Here is a 16,753-nt window from a genome sequence, read left to right on the forward strand (position 1 = left end):
TATTGGGGGCGTGTCCTCCTGTCAAAGTACTTGATGACGCGCACCTGAGGCGCACTTAGTGATTGAGCATCAGCCGCAACTATCCACCCGAGTCCCGGGCCGCTCTAGCGCCATGTCTTCCACCAAACTTGTGCCAGCCTTTGCCAGGACCGGGTCAGACCTCTGCGCCACCAGGGCAGCGATCTCGGCGAGACTCCGGTCCACAGTCCCCTCCACCCAGAGCCAGCCGAGCCCGGACGGCGAGGATGGCAGCGACCCCACCCGTGGCGTGGCGAGGAAGACGGAGGCGCCGGCGGGGGAGCACATCCGTCAGGTGCAGCACCGCGGCCCGCCCCGGCCCAAGAGCAAGGTCTCCATCGAGTTTGAAAACACCAAGGAGGCGTATAAGAGCAAAGACAGCCTGGAGCTGCTGAGGAGCTTGCTGGTGTTCAAACTGTGCACTTACGACTTCCTGGTTGACAAGAACAAGGAGGTACGTGTAGCAGCTTGATCTGAATGAACCCTCACGGAAGGATGCACAGCTTGGAAAGCTTTTCTCTTTATTTTAGTGTCTAATAGTGTATAGATCTAGCATCACTTTCTACACGTGTTAGACAAACGGAATGACGTGACTTTCCCTGTATGCAATGAAAGGGTTAAAAGAAGAGTATGAAACACTCTTTCAAAGAAGGACACTTATGCAAATGCAAATAGAAGTGTATTCAAGTGTAGGTCTACTAAAGTTTATTGCAGTGTATGTACTGTATGCTAATTCTGTAAGGTTATACAACCAAATCAGAGTGATTTAACCACATAATTCAATTGCATTTTATTTTATTTATTTGGGAACTACCTTTCAGGATAGTTTGACGCCTGCTCAGTTGTAAACCTCCTGCGATAGATCTTGTAAGATGCAGATATGGTTTATTGTGTGCGTTTGGCATGTTGTTTTGTTCTTTGTTCAGTTTTCTCAGACCCTTCTGCCACTGTTCGAAGTTAGGCTACAGTTTGTCGTCTTATAACAAACCCGTATTATCAAGTGACCATGGGTAGGCTGGCACGGCAGCAGATGAAACAAAACAGCCAAGTTTAACAACCATGATGTACTTTCCTGTGCATTATTTGTTAAACTTGGCTGTACACTTTGACATTGTGTGTGTGGGAGAGGGAGAGGGAGAGAGAGGGGGGTGAATGAGTCGGACATGGAGAATTGAGCTTTCCCATGAAAACAAGATTCACGTCACTCTTCTCTCAAAGCCAGAAACGGGGTGTGTTGGATTTAACACTTGTCAGTGAAATAAAACCCTTTATTCCGGGGACCACTAAGCCGTAAAGTGAATTTAAATGCCGCAGCTACAGCACTAGTGGAAAATTGCCCAGAAGCAGGCACTGAACCACTTTAAGATACCCAAGAGCTTCTAGAGAAGTATATATGATGAATGGACTTTTCTAGTGCATCCCAAATCCCAGTCTTAAATTATACACCTTCCCTGGCACTACATCTGTAGCAAATGTCTCTGCTGTGTTGTAGCTGATGACTCTGAGCAAGAAGTTCCTGGGGAAGAAGATTTTCGAGCAGCTGATGAAGATGACGTTTTACGGTCAGTTTGTGGCCGGAGAAGACCAAGAGAGCATCAAGCCTCTCATCCGGAGGAACCGGGCGTTTGGGGTGGGCTCAGTCCTGGACTACAGTGTGGAGGAAGACCTGACCCAGGAGGAGGCTGAGAAAAAGGAGATGGAGTAAGATTTGAGATTGCACACTAAATTGGCATTGGCAACATTAGTTATTACTGGTGCTCAGGTATCTTAGTCACCAACCCTATACATACATGCACTGCATAGCCCTCTTCAAATTTGAAAGTCTACAATGTATGAACTATAAGGGAAGGTTGTAGCTTTTAAACACAATGCCCCAAGAACAGGCAGTACTTGCATACAGAAATCTGTCTAGCTTACAACATGTTAGACTTGATATCAGCTTGTTTTAAAGGAGGAGAAAACAAAACGAGGGGCTACCGATAACCAAAACATTGTGTGTATTTTGTACATCATGTCTGTTTGTCAAAAGTGAATTTCAGGGTATGGCTGAGTTCCACACGCTCTGGATTCAATTCTGTGTTCGTGTTTCCCCATATCACAATGCAGATCTGTGTTCAACTGCGTAACAGCTGGAAAGCAAGCATCCATTTACAAGCTGCTCACATGGGCAAATAACTCTGTCCGGCTCCTATTGGTCGATCTGGCCAGGCCCTCTTGTGTGTGATTGGCTCTCTGTGAAGGTGTCTGCTGTATACAGTTTCTTTGCAGTAAGCCGGGTCATCGGTAGCTTGGGGGGAGACGGATTGAAATAGCTAGTCATGAGGAAAGACACTGTGTTATGCAACGTGTTTTGGAAAAGTTTGCTAAGCGGTAGAGTTACAGGGCGTGCAAACACAATGAGGTGACTGAATGCAGACCCCAGCAACGATAAATGGTGTCCAGGCTGAAGTGTACGGTTTCCTCTGAAGAGCCTCTGTTTAAGATTCTGACTGAATCTTCACTTGCTCTCAAAGTGCAATTATATAATAAATTGCCCTTGCTTGTTTTTCTCCACCTAAATGATTCACATGTTGGGGCAGGCAAAGAAAAGCCATGCAGGATTACCGTTCTTTCAACTAACCAGCCTGTCCTCGAATAAAACCCTGACGAAGAACTGGTTTAAAAAAACAAATGCACAAACAGCTTTACAATGTGTTCTGGGTTGAAATGTTCATTGGCTCTTCAGTTGTTTGGGATCCTGAAAGGAATGAAAGGAATTGGAAAGAAAAAGAGAGGTTTCTGCCCATATTTTAGAACAATGGAACAATAGACTGAGTTTATCTTTTCAGAGAGTTTGTAACTGAAACTCTCAGAGGAAAATGAAAGTGTTTGTGAAACAAGAAACATTCATCTCAGAGCAGCCACTGACAGGCATCCTTGGATCTTTGCATGTGCCATTTTAGTTGTCGTACCCGTTTTATTCCATAACACAACCTTGCTTTGTAACGTGTATCGACTCTGATAGCACTGGTCACAGCTAATCTAAAAGATTCAGGGGTTCAAGGTGAGGAAACCAAATATCTGTAATGATCTCGGCTGGAAAGTTGCGGTTTTGAGATTGAGATGTTACACAATCTGGAGCCGTATTGTTCCAGGCTCTTGAAATCATTGACACTGTGCGGTTACAGAGTGACAAGTGTGAGATGGAAAGACGCGATTCAAGTTTACACAGTAAATGGATAACGAGTCCATATTCCACAGTGTATGAATATCCACAGCTCTGTGCGTAGCTGTATGGGATGTAGCAAATCCATTTATTGGTTTGAGATTTCATAACCAACGGTCATATTGAGAAAGATAAACAGTGTGCAAGATTGTGCAGTGTGCAGTGTGCCCCCTTATCTCTGTGGCAGCAGTGATTGTGCTTGTTCAGTAAGGTACATTTGTCTGGTGTGACTCAGTCTGGGAAAGGGCACAAACGGCTGCTTTGATACACATCGAAAAAAAGTCCTCTTTGGAGAAATATGCATTCACACACTATTTATATAAGTTATTGTTTTAATGATGCATTCTGGGGAAAAAAACCTGCACACAATCATGAGAATAGAAGATGAGAAGCAAAAGGAATGTGCCGACCCCTCTTTGATACTTCGCTACAGTATCTCTCCGAGGGAAGATGGCAGCTCGTACAGGATGCATTTTTCTCCAAGGTGTGTTTAAGTCTCCCGATGCACAGAAATGATTTAGAGTTCACTGTAGGTTCGGTCTGACCCTTAACAGTGGCGTTTCTGTTGCAGTGCCATCTCTGCATGGTTTTAAATTCCTTCCCGGGTGGGATTGCTCATGTGGCCAGACCTCTCCAGTTTGTTCTGGTTTGCCTCCCCGATGTTATTCAATGAACCATATCAGCACATTCTCAGCTGGGATACGTATTGCCGGATTTGTGCTGATTTCCCAGAGCCATGAGTGCTTGTGGACGCTGCATGTTTTTTTTTAAGGTGCCATTTTTGAGAATAGTTTCTCCGCTGAACTGTGAACATCTAAACTGATAAGCTGATGATTTTTGTGGGGGTGGGGAGCCTTTGAAATCTAAATCCGAAAAGAGCGTGACTCTGCATAGCAGGTCGTCTAATGTTTGGCTGGCCTTTGAGCAAAGTCACATCACTGGCAGGTGTTGAGGGCAGTTTCAATTGCTGAGAGTCAGATGTTTAAAGCTTTTTCATCAAACCGTTCTGACTGAGATGTTTATTTTAAGATTTGCTGACCCTGAAGTAATGCACAGAAGTTTTAATGCATGACAGGTTTATTTTTTATTTTTGGTGCTACACATTTTACACAGTGCGATTTCTAAAGCGTTTTCCCACACTCATTCATACCACTATAACTTGCTCCATTATGGAAACCCGATCACATTTGATTGATACCACTATTGACTGTACTTGGTAGTTCTTAAATTGACTTTTTGAAGTAGTTCCTTAACATTAAATTATATTGTATTACTCCGTTTGACAGATTTATTTATCGACTGACTGATCTTCCATTTTCCGTTTAGGGCATGTGTGTCTGAAGCTGAAAAAGAAAGTCATGGTATGTACCGTTTCTGTGCCATGTTGGAATGCATGTGTGATTGTGCATGTGCTCTTAATCAGGTCTTAACTTGTTTTTCTGTGTTGCAGGGGAGGTGACAGCGTTTGACAGAAGCCAGACGCACAACTGTAATGCTAATCATTTTATGAACAGTAATGTTTGAATTGATTGTATAACTCATAAGGCTCTGAAAAGGTTTCTGCTTGGATTGCTGGTATTAAACTCACAGTGCCTGTTGGTTCTGGATATGCTCTGCTTTTTATCTTTCTTTGCATTTTTCTGTATTTAATAATGGCACTGGTTTCCATATATACTGTATGTCCAATTTACAGTCTATTATCAAATTCATTCTCATGTTTCCAACTAATCTGGTGTATATAAGTAACCTGCAACAAAAGATTCTCCGCTTATTTTGTATTTTTACATCTTCAGAAACATGGAACCATTCTGGAAATCAGTGCCAAATTAAACCGGTCGGTTTTCCTGCAGGTGTGAAGACTTGGTGGGGTGACTGTTTTTATGGATTTACAAATACTTGTATTTACAGGTTCTCTCTTTCTTCTCCAATGTATGTACAGTGAGGGAATAAAGTATTTGATCCCCTGCTGATTTTGTACGTTTGCCCACTGACAAAGAAATGATCAGTCTATAATTTTAATGGTAGGTGTATTTTAACAGTGAGAGACAGAATAACAGCAAAAAAATCCAGAAAGACGCATTTCAAAAAAGTTATACATTGATTTGCATGTTAATGAGGGAAATAAGTATTTGATCCCCTATCAATCAGCAAGATTTCTGGCTCCCAGGTGTCTTTTATACAGGTAACGAGCTGAGATTAAGAGCACTCTCTTAAAGGGAGAGCTTCTAGTCTACAGAAGCAATCAATCAATCAATCAGATTCCAAACTCTCCACCATGGCCAAGACCAAAGAGCTGTCCAAGGATGTCAGGGACAAGATTGTAGACCTACACAAGGCTGGAATGGGCTACAAGACCATCGCCAAGCAGCTTGGTGAGAAGGTGACAACAGTTGGTGCGATTATTCGCAAATGGAAGAAACACAAAATAAGTGTCAGTCTCCCTCGGTCTGGGGCTCCATGCAAGATCTCACCTCGTGGAGTGAGATCAATGATCATGAGAACGGTAAGGAATCAGCCCAGAACTACACGGGAGGATCATGTTAATGATCTCAAGGCAGCTGGGACCATAGTCACCAAGAAAACAATTGGTAACACACTACGCCGTGAAGGACTGAAATCCTGCAGCGCCCGCAAGGTCCCCCTGCTCAAGAAAGCACATGTACAGGCCCGTCTGAAGTTTGCCAATGAACATCTGAATGATTCAGAGGAGAACTGGGTGAAAGTGTTGTGGTCAGATGAGACCAAAATCAAGCTCTTTGGCATCAACTCAACTCGCCGTGTTTGGAGGAGGAGGAATGACCCCAAGAACACCATCCCCACCGTCAAACATGGAGGTGGAAACATTATGCTTTGGGGGTGTTTCTCTGCTAAGGGGACAGGACAACTGCACCGCATCAAAGGGACGATGGACGGGGCCATGTACCATCAAATCTTAGGTGAGAACCTCCTTCCCTCAGCCAGGGCATTGAAAATGGGTCGTGGATGGGTATTCCAGCATGACAATGACCCAAAACACACAGCCAAGGCAACAAAGGAGTGGCTCAAGAAGAAGCACATTAAGGTCCTGGAGTGGCCTAGCCAGTCTCCAGACCTTAATCCCATAGAAAATCTGTGGAGGGAGCTGAAGGTTCGAGTTGCCAAACGCCAGCCTCAAAACCTTAATGACTTGGAGAGGATCTGCAAAGAGGAGTTGGACAAAATCCCTCCTGAGATGTGTGCAAACCTGGTGGCCAACTACAAGAAACGTCTGACCTCTGTGATTGCCAACAAGGGTTTTGCCACCAAGTACTAAGTCGAAGGGGTCAAATACTTATTTCCCTCATTAACATGCAAATCAATGTATAACTTTTTTGAAATGTGTTTTTCTGGATTTTTTTGTTGTTATTCTGTCTCTCACTGTTAAAATACACCTACCATTAAAATTATAGACTGATCATTTGTTTGTCAGTGGGCAAACATACAAAATCAGCAGGGGATCAAATACTTTTTTCCCTCACTGTAAAGACAAATAATGGTGTTTAATAGCAATAATAGATATAGGTCATTGTAAATGAAGGAAATGTATATTTATATTACTTATGTTGGCCCTCCAATTTTAAGTATGTAATTTGTAAATGTGGATATTTACAAGTTTACAGAGGTGTTACCGGCACGCTGAATTCACTGGTGGTTTTAACTTTTTTCATTCTGGCCAAGGAGCAGCTTCCTGTAGTTTAATCTGATCGGAACCCCAACTGAGCACCTCTTAACTTTCAATCAGATATCAGGAGCATATTATTACTTTGAGTCGGGGTAAAGCAAGTCGGGGACAGTGAGGGACTGAGATTGTACATTATTTCCGTGCTCCGTTCGGCCAGTTTCAGATTCTATCGATGCTAAATGGCAGCTGCTCCTTGGCTGGGTTGGGGTCTGCGTTACTGAAAGACGCTGCCCCAGGCCCACGCTTCAGAGTCCTAAAGGTTCTCCGATTTGACTTGCAGGTGTGGACCACCGAGAGAAGAAATACAAAGCACATCGTCAGTTCGGCGACCGTCGCGGTGGGGTCATCAGCGCCCGCACCTATTTCTATGCCGACGAGGCCAAATGTGACCACCACATGGAGACCTTTCTGAAGTGCATCCAAGCCTCAGGTGAGGGTCGTGCAGTCTCTTCATTCAGCCTAATATATGGTCTTTCTGGTATTTTCTAAGGTCATGAATGCCCTTGGAACTATGAAGCTATAATTGCATTGTGCTGTATTCTTGGTCTTGCTTGTTTTGTTTATTTCTGAAGCATGCTCTGTATGGCTTTATTCACTCAGGTGGAAGTTCTGACGATGGCTTCTCTGCTATCAAGATGACAGCCCTAGGAAGGCCACAGTTCTTGGTGAGTAGTGCGAGAGACTAAGTAATAAGGTCTGAGGTGGCAAAAAGGCTTTGACCACAGGGCATGACCTAGCATTAATGGCTAGACTGTGTTAATTCAAACTATATACGGTAGGATGACCATTTTTTAATTCTGTTTTTTGTTTTTGTTGCAGCTTCAGTTTTCTGAAGTGTTGGTGAAGTGGAAGCGCTTCTTCCATCTCCTGGCGGCAGAACAAGGCAAAGCTGGCCTGGCAGCTTTAGATGTCAAATTGGAGCTGAAGCAGCTGCAGGTATTATTTTGCTTTTGCAGTTTAATAGTTGCTAATTGCGGTTTAGTGGTATCATTGTTGAAGTCAACGAGGGCTCATCACTACACATTTCAAGGCTTGTTTTTAAGACTTACACTGCTGAAGGAATGTGTTTTTCAATGGAAGCCACCCAGCAAGAAATGAATTTGGCTTCTAAAAATGACTCCACCCAAAGACGGGCAAAAACTATTGTTTGTATAGGTGGATATTTGCAGATGTTTCTTAGTTTTTCTGTGTTTATATGCATGTGATGTACATCTGACTGGTGATTTGACTGTAAAACCAAAATATACTGAACTCTATACTATTAACAGATCCCTCCCTCCCCAATTCATTTTATACTACGAGTAATTCTTATCTTAATATCTGGACATATGGCATGTGCCAAAGGATTTTTCTTAACATAAAATGGCTCTTTCTAGAGGAAACCAAAGTGACTTTCCGTTTGAAATAAAATGATATATATATATACACATATATACATATTATAAAAGCCTGGGCTTCAAAGAAAAGAAACGCATTCACTTTGCATGCTTGACTCATACCCAAATAATGAGATGGATCTGTGAGCTTGTGGACACGTAAGGGAACTGTTAAAATTGAGCCTTTATTCTGGATATCAAGTTAAACAATTATTGTACCAAAGTTCTTCTCATTCCTAATAGGAAACTCTAACGAAGCTGGGCGTTGTAGCTAAAGATGACACTCAGAACTGGTTTACTGGAGAAAACCTGGGATTATCTGGGTAAAGTGTTTATTCAAACTGATAAAGCATTTTATCTGTAAACAATAAAATAAATCTTTTTTAAATCACTCATAGTGACTGCATGCCTTTAATCTCACGGTCTGAACTGTTCTTTTCCCAACTCACTGCTTTCCTTATCAGATCATTAAGTCCTGAATACATCTAGCATTGCCCTTGCATGATACAAAATATAATTTCATCGCTACACTTCAGAAGCGGTAGAATATGGGTGTCTGGGCAAGACTAAACTGCAGATAACGCCCTCCCCTCAGCAACTGTCTCGTTATATCCCCTGCAGCACGGTAGACCTGTTGGACTGGAACAACCTGATTGATGACCGGACAAAGATCTCCAATTTGCTTGTGGTTCCAAACCTTGAGGTGATGTCAGTGATTTATTAAGGGAATGTTAATGAATATTGTACCGGCTATAAATATAAAGTTGAAATTGTGAAAAATGTCACTCACGCTTTTACAAGGTATGAAATAACGTCTCCGTGGCCAGGCTTTGGATTGCTTTCTCCTCTGAAACAAATAGGTGCTCATTTAGAATCCATCCTAAATCAATTGCATTATATTATGGCTTATGTTTATTTTAAATCTCATGCCAAAGCGGAGGGCGGAGAGCAGTCTGAGCTCAAATCTGGTTTCTCACACCTCAGACGGGGCAGCTGGAGCCACTGTTAAACAAGTTCACGGAGGAGGAGGAGAGACAGATGAAGAGGATGCTGCAGAGGATGGACACCCTGGCCAAGGTGAGAGAGGATTCTGGGTAATAAAGGCACAGCAACACCATGATTGATATGTCTGAGACTAACAGGTATTCTTTGCCTTACTGTCATTTATTATTATTATTTATTAGCAAATGTCTATAGCCAGGGTGAGCCAGGCAAATAAAGGGATTAAATGTTCTTGGGTTGTATATTTTCATGCCCTGCACTTGTATTTGCAAAGCCATACTGTCACCAGGGAAGGGAGATTAAACCGGTTAGACGGTTTCGTGGGAACTGCACAACGTTCCTGCTTTTCCAGAGGACACACTGTGGTGTCCAGACTCCTGTCAGTGTGATGCTTGGGCGTACTTTTGTCCGAGACCCCCAGGACGGGAGGTAGTGGCGGAGCTGTCGTGATGCCGAACCGGCACGCGGATGCACGGACTGATCTAACTTCCCACGATGTTTCATGTGGCGCAGCATGCAATGAAGCACGGCGTCCGGTTGATGGTGGATGCGGAACAGACCTACTTCCAGCCGGCCATCAGCAGACTGACTCTGGAGATGCAGCGGATATTTAACAAAGAGAAGCCCATCATCTTCAACACCTACCAGTGTTATCTCAAGGTGAGCCGTGGGAAGGAATATATGTAAATGTATGCAAATCCAGCTGTACAGCAGGGCCTGAAATGCTGATATGATTTCCTCCCAGCAGAAATCCTCTTTCAGGGCAGTTCGGGTCATATAGCGACAGACTCCAGACTAAACTGGCATTCGTTGATCTAGAACAATTCGATGCGTGTGCTTAGACATGCTAAAGCTACCGTGCCCTTACTTGGCTCTGCCCCCTGCAGGAAGCCTACGACAACGTCTCGGTGGACGTGGAGCTCTCTCGCCGGGAGGACTGGTACTTCGGTGCCAAGCTGGTTCGCGGGGCCTATATGCAGCAAGAGAGGACCAGAGCAGAAGAGATAGGCTACGAGGACCCGGTCAACCCCACGTATGAGGCGACCAATGAGATGTATCACAAGTAAGGAGGGTTCATGATTGGACATTTGTTTAGCTGTTTGGGTCTTTGTGGGTTTGTATTTTTAATGCATCAGGTTTGCGTGATCAAGAATCCTCTCTTTAATGCCGTTAGGTGTTTGGACTATGTCTTGGAGGAGATTAAACACAACCGAAGGGCCAATGTGATGGTGGCGTCGCATAACGAGAAGACAGTCAAGTTTACACTACACAGGTAAAGACACAATATTCTCTTTTAATTCAGAGGAACCTGAAGGGGAAACTCATTATTTTACAGTAGTTTAATTGAAGTTTCCTGCTGAGATCATAGTTCAGAGAGAGACGTGTGTCATGATATCGATAGAAGCACAAAGTACAGACTCAAACAGGGAACGTGATTTAAAAAAGCAAATTGGATTCATTCATTTGTTCTCCTGCCTTTAATCTCTAGCATTATTTTAATTTCTGAAATTAGGGGAGTTTGTCTAATATTAATAAAAAGACACTTTCTAATGTTATTAATTTACCCTGAACTCTCTTGCATCTAGTCTTTAAGATATAGCAGATTAAAAATGATCAATGAAGCGTCAGTCGCTCTGGTTTCATATTTTAAAGGTGTTGTGGGGGGGGCTGTCATTAATTAGAATATATTAGTGTTTGTTCCACTCATTGTTTTTATTTTTTGTCCTCCTATCCGATTGACACGTTCTTTTATCCACTGGCAATTTGTGTTGAATTTTTTAACAGAATGAACCAACTGGGGATCCACCCGTCAGAAAACAAGGTTTATTTTGGCCAGCTGCTGGGGATGTGCGATCAGATCAGTTTTCCCCTCGGTAAGGACCTCAAAGAAACCTCATCCTCCTGCTGCCCACACTGCGCCTCTCGGTTACACAGCCAAGCTTTCTTTTTCTAGCCGATACGTTTTGTTCCTCTGTGCTGAACCGCTCCGAGGACACTTGAGGGGGACTGAAGTGGGGAGAGAGTGCGTTTTGCCGTCTTTAAAATGTAAACGCCTATTCGAGGGAACGTTCTAGATCTGCAGCAACAATCTGACAAGTTCATGTGAAGTTTAAACAAGCAGATGCCGCCCCTTGGATGCGTGCTGCTCTGTATTGCTCCGAGCACCGTGTTATCAGAAGTATGAAACCCGTGGGAGATGTGTTCACAGCTTTACAGTCATTATCTCTGCTGCTGTGGCATGATAATACTTTGTGCAAATGCAGTTACGACCACGCGACCGCTGTTTTGATCCAAATAAATGAGCACCTGTGTCTATTTGACCCGAGTGCAAAAATACATAGCAGCCGACCCCAGTAGATTGAGCTTTTCGGTTCTGCTCTTCTTAAAATGCCTAAACTATACTTTCCTGTGTAAATGGTGACATCAGCTTTAGTATCCCTCTGGGTTGAAGGGTGTTCTTTAAAAATGAAGGAGATGAAAGTTAACCTTCAAAACACAGCTTGTACTTCTGCTCTGCTCAGGGCCTGCGAGGAAAGGGGTTATGTTATGTTTTCATTCAATTGCTTTGAAAAGACGGTGTGGGGGAAAGCTGCAGGAGAAGTGAAATTGTCTCCCTTGCTCCCCTCTAACAGGCCAAGCCGGTTATCCAGTGTACAAGTATGTGCCCTACGGCCCGGTGAACGAGGTGATCCCGTACCTGTCCAGACGGGCTCAGGAGAACCGGGGCATCATGCAGGGCTCCCAGAGGGAACGAGTCCTGCTGTGGAACGAGCTGCGGCGCAGACTGCTGAGCGGAGAGATCATGTACAGGCCGGCATACTGAGCGCACGGCCCGAGAAAAGACTGACGCCGGTCGTCCCGAGCTGTGAAAGCCCTGCAGTGGCGTTTCTGCACAGCTCCGTTTGTTACACAACACTGGACTGCACAATCGTGTCACGTTTTTATTCCCCCCCCTCTTCTAACCAAACTCACATTGGAAATGGATTTTAATTATTGAATAATATCCTTAATAAAATACTATTTGTTTTAAATTTAAATTAACAGACACACAAAAATCTAATTATCATTGAATCCTGGATGGAAGAAAAACATAAAATTCCTGTTTCTAAAGCATGTGATGTGATATTTGTGTGGTAAAACATGTACCATTTTCTTTTGTGTGTGCTTTTTTGCCTTGTTTTGCTCAGATATTAAAACTATTTCTATGAAATACATGGAGCAATTTATCCTTAGCCATGGTCAGTAGATCAAGTATAAACAAAACTGAGAAGATGCACTAACTTCATTAGATATGCAGTGTTTTGTGTCCTATTTCTATCACACATTAATGGTATTCCCAACGACCATTAAATTGATCACAACTGTATATTGGTATTTGTGTTACTTGGTTTAAAGGAAAACAAGAACTAACACTTCTGTAGCATATCAAGTCCCTACAATATAGCATCCTTTTTTAATACCTTTAAATGGGGTCCTATACTTTTATTTGTTTTTATCTAACATTGAACATTAACACGTACATTCTCGCAGGAATGAATTTAAGAGAAAAAGATCCTATATGACAAATAAACAACAACCACAAATGAACACTTCATAGAAAATCAAGGTTGGTGCCCTCAAACAGCTTGTCTGGTAAAGGCCAGAAAAGCAAGAGTCATTTGTACTTTAAAATGAACGGGAATTAATTGCGATTTGCAGCCATTAATCAACATAAAAATGTAAACTGTTGCCATCAGACCATAACACCAGGTTACAAATGATTTAATTACACGTTACTTGATGTAATGTTTAATAGATTTCTCTTAAGCCACTATCACAGTCCACTGGCATTCAATTCCTGGCAGCGCATCCCCATGCCAGTTTACTAAATTGCATTTTTTGTTGTAGTGTTTTTCCCCCCCGTTATGATATGGATGGACTTTTGTTTGCAGCTGTTATCTAAATGTTTGAGTGAAGAACATTTACAACTCAAATGGCCCGCTTTCAGAGTGTAATTAAACGTTTGGCACAGTGTGGGGATGGAGAAATCGCAGTGGTTAGGAAAATGACTCTCATGGACTAAGAAGTTGGCCTAATGTCCAGATTTACACTTGACGCTTTTATTGCAAGGCCATTTTCTTTGGTGGATATATAGAAAGTGATTTTCTTGGAAGATCAAGAATGTATTTTTGAAATTAATCTATAAGGTGGAGGTTTCGGCAGTTATTTATGATCACTGCAGGTCTGTGTAGGTGTACTTTTATTTGTAACTGAATGCACTCTCAAGCATTTCCTCCTTAATTCAAGATGTGAGTGATGGTTTATTTAACAACATATTGGTAGAGAAACTTCCGGAGACGCAAAAGGTAAACCGTTTTGAAGATATGCCATCTATAAAAGACATCAGTTAACTTCTGAATGAGTTACACTTGGTCATGGTGACCCAGACCTCTATGAAAGGAGGTAAAATTTGTTCAGTGTTGAAAAAACGATAATAGTGAACCCCGGTCTGCTTTGGCAATAATGTTCCTCACCCTGTGTAGATTTGAACTGGAATTACCCATTTCTTGCCTCAAAGGTGTGTGAAAGGATATTGATCCCATTTCAGTAATCCTGCTGGGTCATGTGAGGATATTCTCGTACTTCTGTGATGTGTGAATCGTTTTCTGTGTCTGTGCTTCCTCTAGCTTATTTTTGGAGTCTTGAATGTATGTGCGAATGTATTGACTAACAATTTTAACAGAAATAAACCTGTGGATATGTACTACATAAATTCAACACAACAATGAACTAAATCTGTAACAACATTTTTTATGTCTCGGAATTTGTGCAAAGTTTTAATACTTTCATCCAAGCAAACTTTTGATAATCATTGCCTGAGGAAGAGAGTTGGGTTCTGCTTTTGGATATCAGTTTCAAACAATCATCTTATCAAACCATTAAACAGTGCACTTTGTTGTTTCTAGTCTTGTCAATTCTCTCCCGGATTAAAATAAATTGAAAACATCACATTTTCCCCTTAAGGGATTAAACATGGCTGGCGGTGCAGTGATCTGCAGTCTGTACTGCAAACAGGAGGAACTGAGAGATCACGCGTCTTGATACCACTAACGAGAACGTTTCATTTCAACTAATGCAAATGAAGGTACAAACGAGATATAGTTCAAAGCCACTCACTCCTGAATATTCTTTTTTGGGGGAAAAAAATGAATGATTGAGAGAAACCAATCATGGTGTCATCACATGTCTAGGTAGTAGTTTAAGTGGATTATGTAACAATCTGATGGCACATATGTTAAGGGGGAAATCCCTTCTGGACATGGTGGTAGGAGAGCTTTTTTGTATAACCTGTTCACACTTGTTATGCTACCCAACGCTTGGAGATTAGATTTAAACGGAAGCCGACAACACTTTCAATTCCACTAGAGCTCGCCTTTAATTTCAGAAGTATAAGTGTGTGTATATATAAGTGTCAGCTGCTGGAGGTAGGAAATAAGTCCAGTTAAATGGAGAGACCAGAACTGCGTGCAAATCAGATTGCTGGGGGGTTTTGTTGACAGCCCACATATTGCGAAAGGTCGCTTTTTCATACGGTATGAATTTTGCCAGCTTTACAATATTCATTAAAAAATAAAAAAGTAACTCCTTGGACATCACTAGAGCGAGGAACATTTTCAAGAATGTGTTCACTACATCTACCTGTAATTTGGAATGCTTTTCTCTAGGAAAACTGTTATTGATATAGTGGTACGTTTCCATTAGCCTATAAGACTGGTTTTGAAATTGGTCCTGGAGTACCCCCTGTCCTGCTGGTTTTTGTTCCAACCGAGGTCTTAATTACTTAATTTAACTGTATATTGCTTTGTTAGTTCAATTAAAGATTCAATTAAGCAATTAAGACCTTGGTTGGAACAAAAACCAGCAGAGCAGGGGGTACTGCAGGACTGGTTTGAAAACCACTGCTGTAAGATATTAACTGTACACATTCCCAAACCATACTACTTTTGGGTGAATGCTGACATCCTAAATGATGCATTTCTGACAGTGTCAAAATGTCTGAATCATTTTAAATGGTTTACGTTGCAAAGACGTAAAACTAATAAAGATTTGAATGTTTGAAATGTCTTTCCCACACAATTTAGCATGTAGAAAACCATAGTAATAATACCACTATTGTCAATGGAAAGATTTCAACTTTCCTTAAGAAGCTTATGAATTCATAACTGAGGCCCCTACTTATGACATTGAGAATGTTTTGATGTTTAATTCAGCAGCAGCACAGAAGAAAACGATGAGTCATAAATCAATGCTTAATTTTTCTAATGTAATAAAAAATACAGACAGCTTTAATAAATCTTTGAATGTTGAGCTAGATTCTTCAAGCAGTGGAACTAAGGATCTTTACTTGTGTCACTTCATTATCGCAAAAGTGGGAATGTAAAAGCTATAATAAATTACATTTTAAAAGGCCTAAAATACGGCATCTGCTATCTTGTATCCATATATGTTTTAAACATGTCCTTCCCCGCCATAAGTTAGCGGAAAATGTCCTGTCTCCATGTCACGAGGCTACCAAACGCAAACATCAAACAACTTTTAATAAATAAACACATTTGCGAATTAAGTAAAAAAAAACAACAGATGGCAGAGGGGCATTAGGGATGCTCATCGCACCGCAGAGAGTGATATTCTCAAATGTTCAGTCACAAAAAATGCTTAAATTGTATTTTTTTTTCTCTACAAAAGTGTCAAGTTGCATTTTTTCCCATTAAACATTTCTCTTCTAATGGCTCCAACACTGTGACAATCTATGACATGCCTACTGTAACAATGCAGGGTTTCCTAGCAATACCATACATATTCAATTGGACTGTACGAGGCAGCAAAACAGTCATTAGCTTGAAGGATTGTGACAGAGGCGCTCTAATAAGGAACAAACTGTATGCATCCCTCTGAATTATTAATAATTAATTGTATTTCCTTTTCCGATGTCAACTGCATTGTGTGTGTCTGCGTTTTGGGGTGGGGGGGGTGGGGAGCTGATGAGAGTTTTAAAATGCTCAGGAAATCAACCTGGAGAAATATATTTGTAAAGATTTCTACTTTGACTGTACCTCTACCCCCCCAAACACACACACAGCTTAGTCTTCATTCTCTGTGTATTGTGCATCAACAAGTTGCATTTATCTTTTATCTGACCACTTCACTGGGCCCTGTGTCCTGTTAAAAGCATAAAGAGAAAGAAATGGAAAGAAACGACAGTCAGAGAAAACACAATGACAGCCGATGATAATGTTTCCAAGGGAGAACAGTAAATGGGCCACTTCCTGTTCTTACAATAAATAATGGTGTAAGCAGATCTCTTTTTTTACATGATCATGACAGAGCGGCTTTTGCAGTACAGTAAACGCTTTCATTATTATTAGGATAGTGGAGATGTTCTTTTTCTTCCATAAAATAGTTCTTACTTTC

The 16,753-nt window shown here is 41.7% G+C and overlaps 1 protein-coding gene across 5 annotated transcripts; it reads left to right on the top strand.

The window, feature by feature from the left end:
* The first annotated feature begins 43 nt into the window (after positions 1–43).
* On the top strand, positions 44–12,512 carry prodhb (proline dehydrogenase (oxidase) 1b). 5 transcript variants are annotated; one of them, XM_066689111.1, is made up of 16 exons: positions 44–472; positions 1,511–1,719; positions 4,550–4,584; positions 4,674–4,736; positions 5,017–5,091; positions 7,204–7,353; positions 7,524–7,588; positions 7,743–7,859; positions 8,543–8,622; positions 8,921–9,002; positions 9,284–9,376; positions 9,815–9,961; positions 10,189–10,364; positions 10,476–10,574; positions 11,087–11,175; positions 11,935–12,512. In XM_066689111.1, the coding sequence occupies exons 1-16, from the start codon at positions 113–115 to the stop codon at positions 12,123–12,125; spliced, it is 2,031 nt and encodes a 676-aa protein (XP_066545208.1). In that variant the 5' UTR covers positions 44–112; the 3' UTR covers positions 12,126–12,512. The 5 variants fall into 5 exon arrangements, with proteins under 5 accessions (XP_066545208.1, XP_066545209.1, XP_066545210.1 ...); XM_066689112.1 differs by having other exon boundaries at positions 5,017–5,073; XM_066689113.1 differs by lacking the exon at positions 5,017–5,091.
* The last annotated feature ends 4,241 nt before the right edge of the window (positions 12,513–16,753 follow it).

Source organism: Amia ocellicauda, chromosome 17 (assembly GCF_036373705.1).
Source record: "Amia ocellicauda isolate fAmiCal2 chromosome 17, fAmiCal2.hap1, whole genome shotgun sequence".
Taxonomy (NCBI): domain Eukaryota; kingdom Metazoa; phylum Chordata; class Actinopteri; order Amiiformes; family Amiidae; genus Amia; species Amia ocellicauda.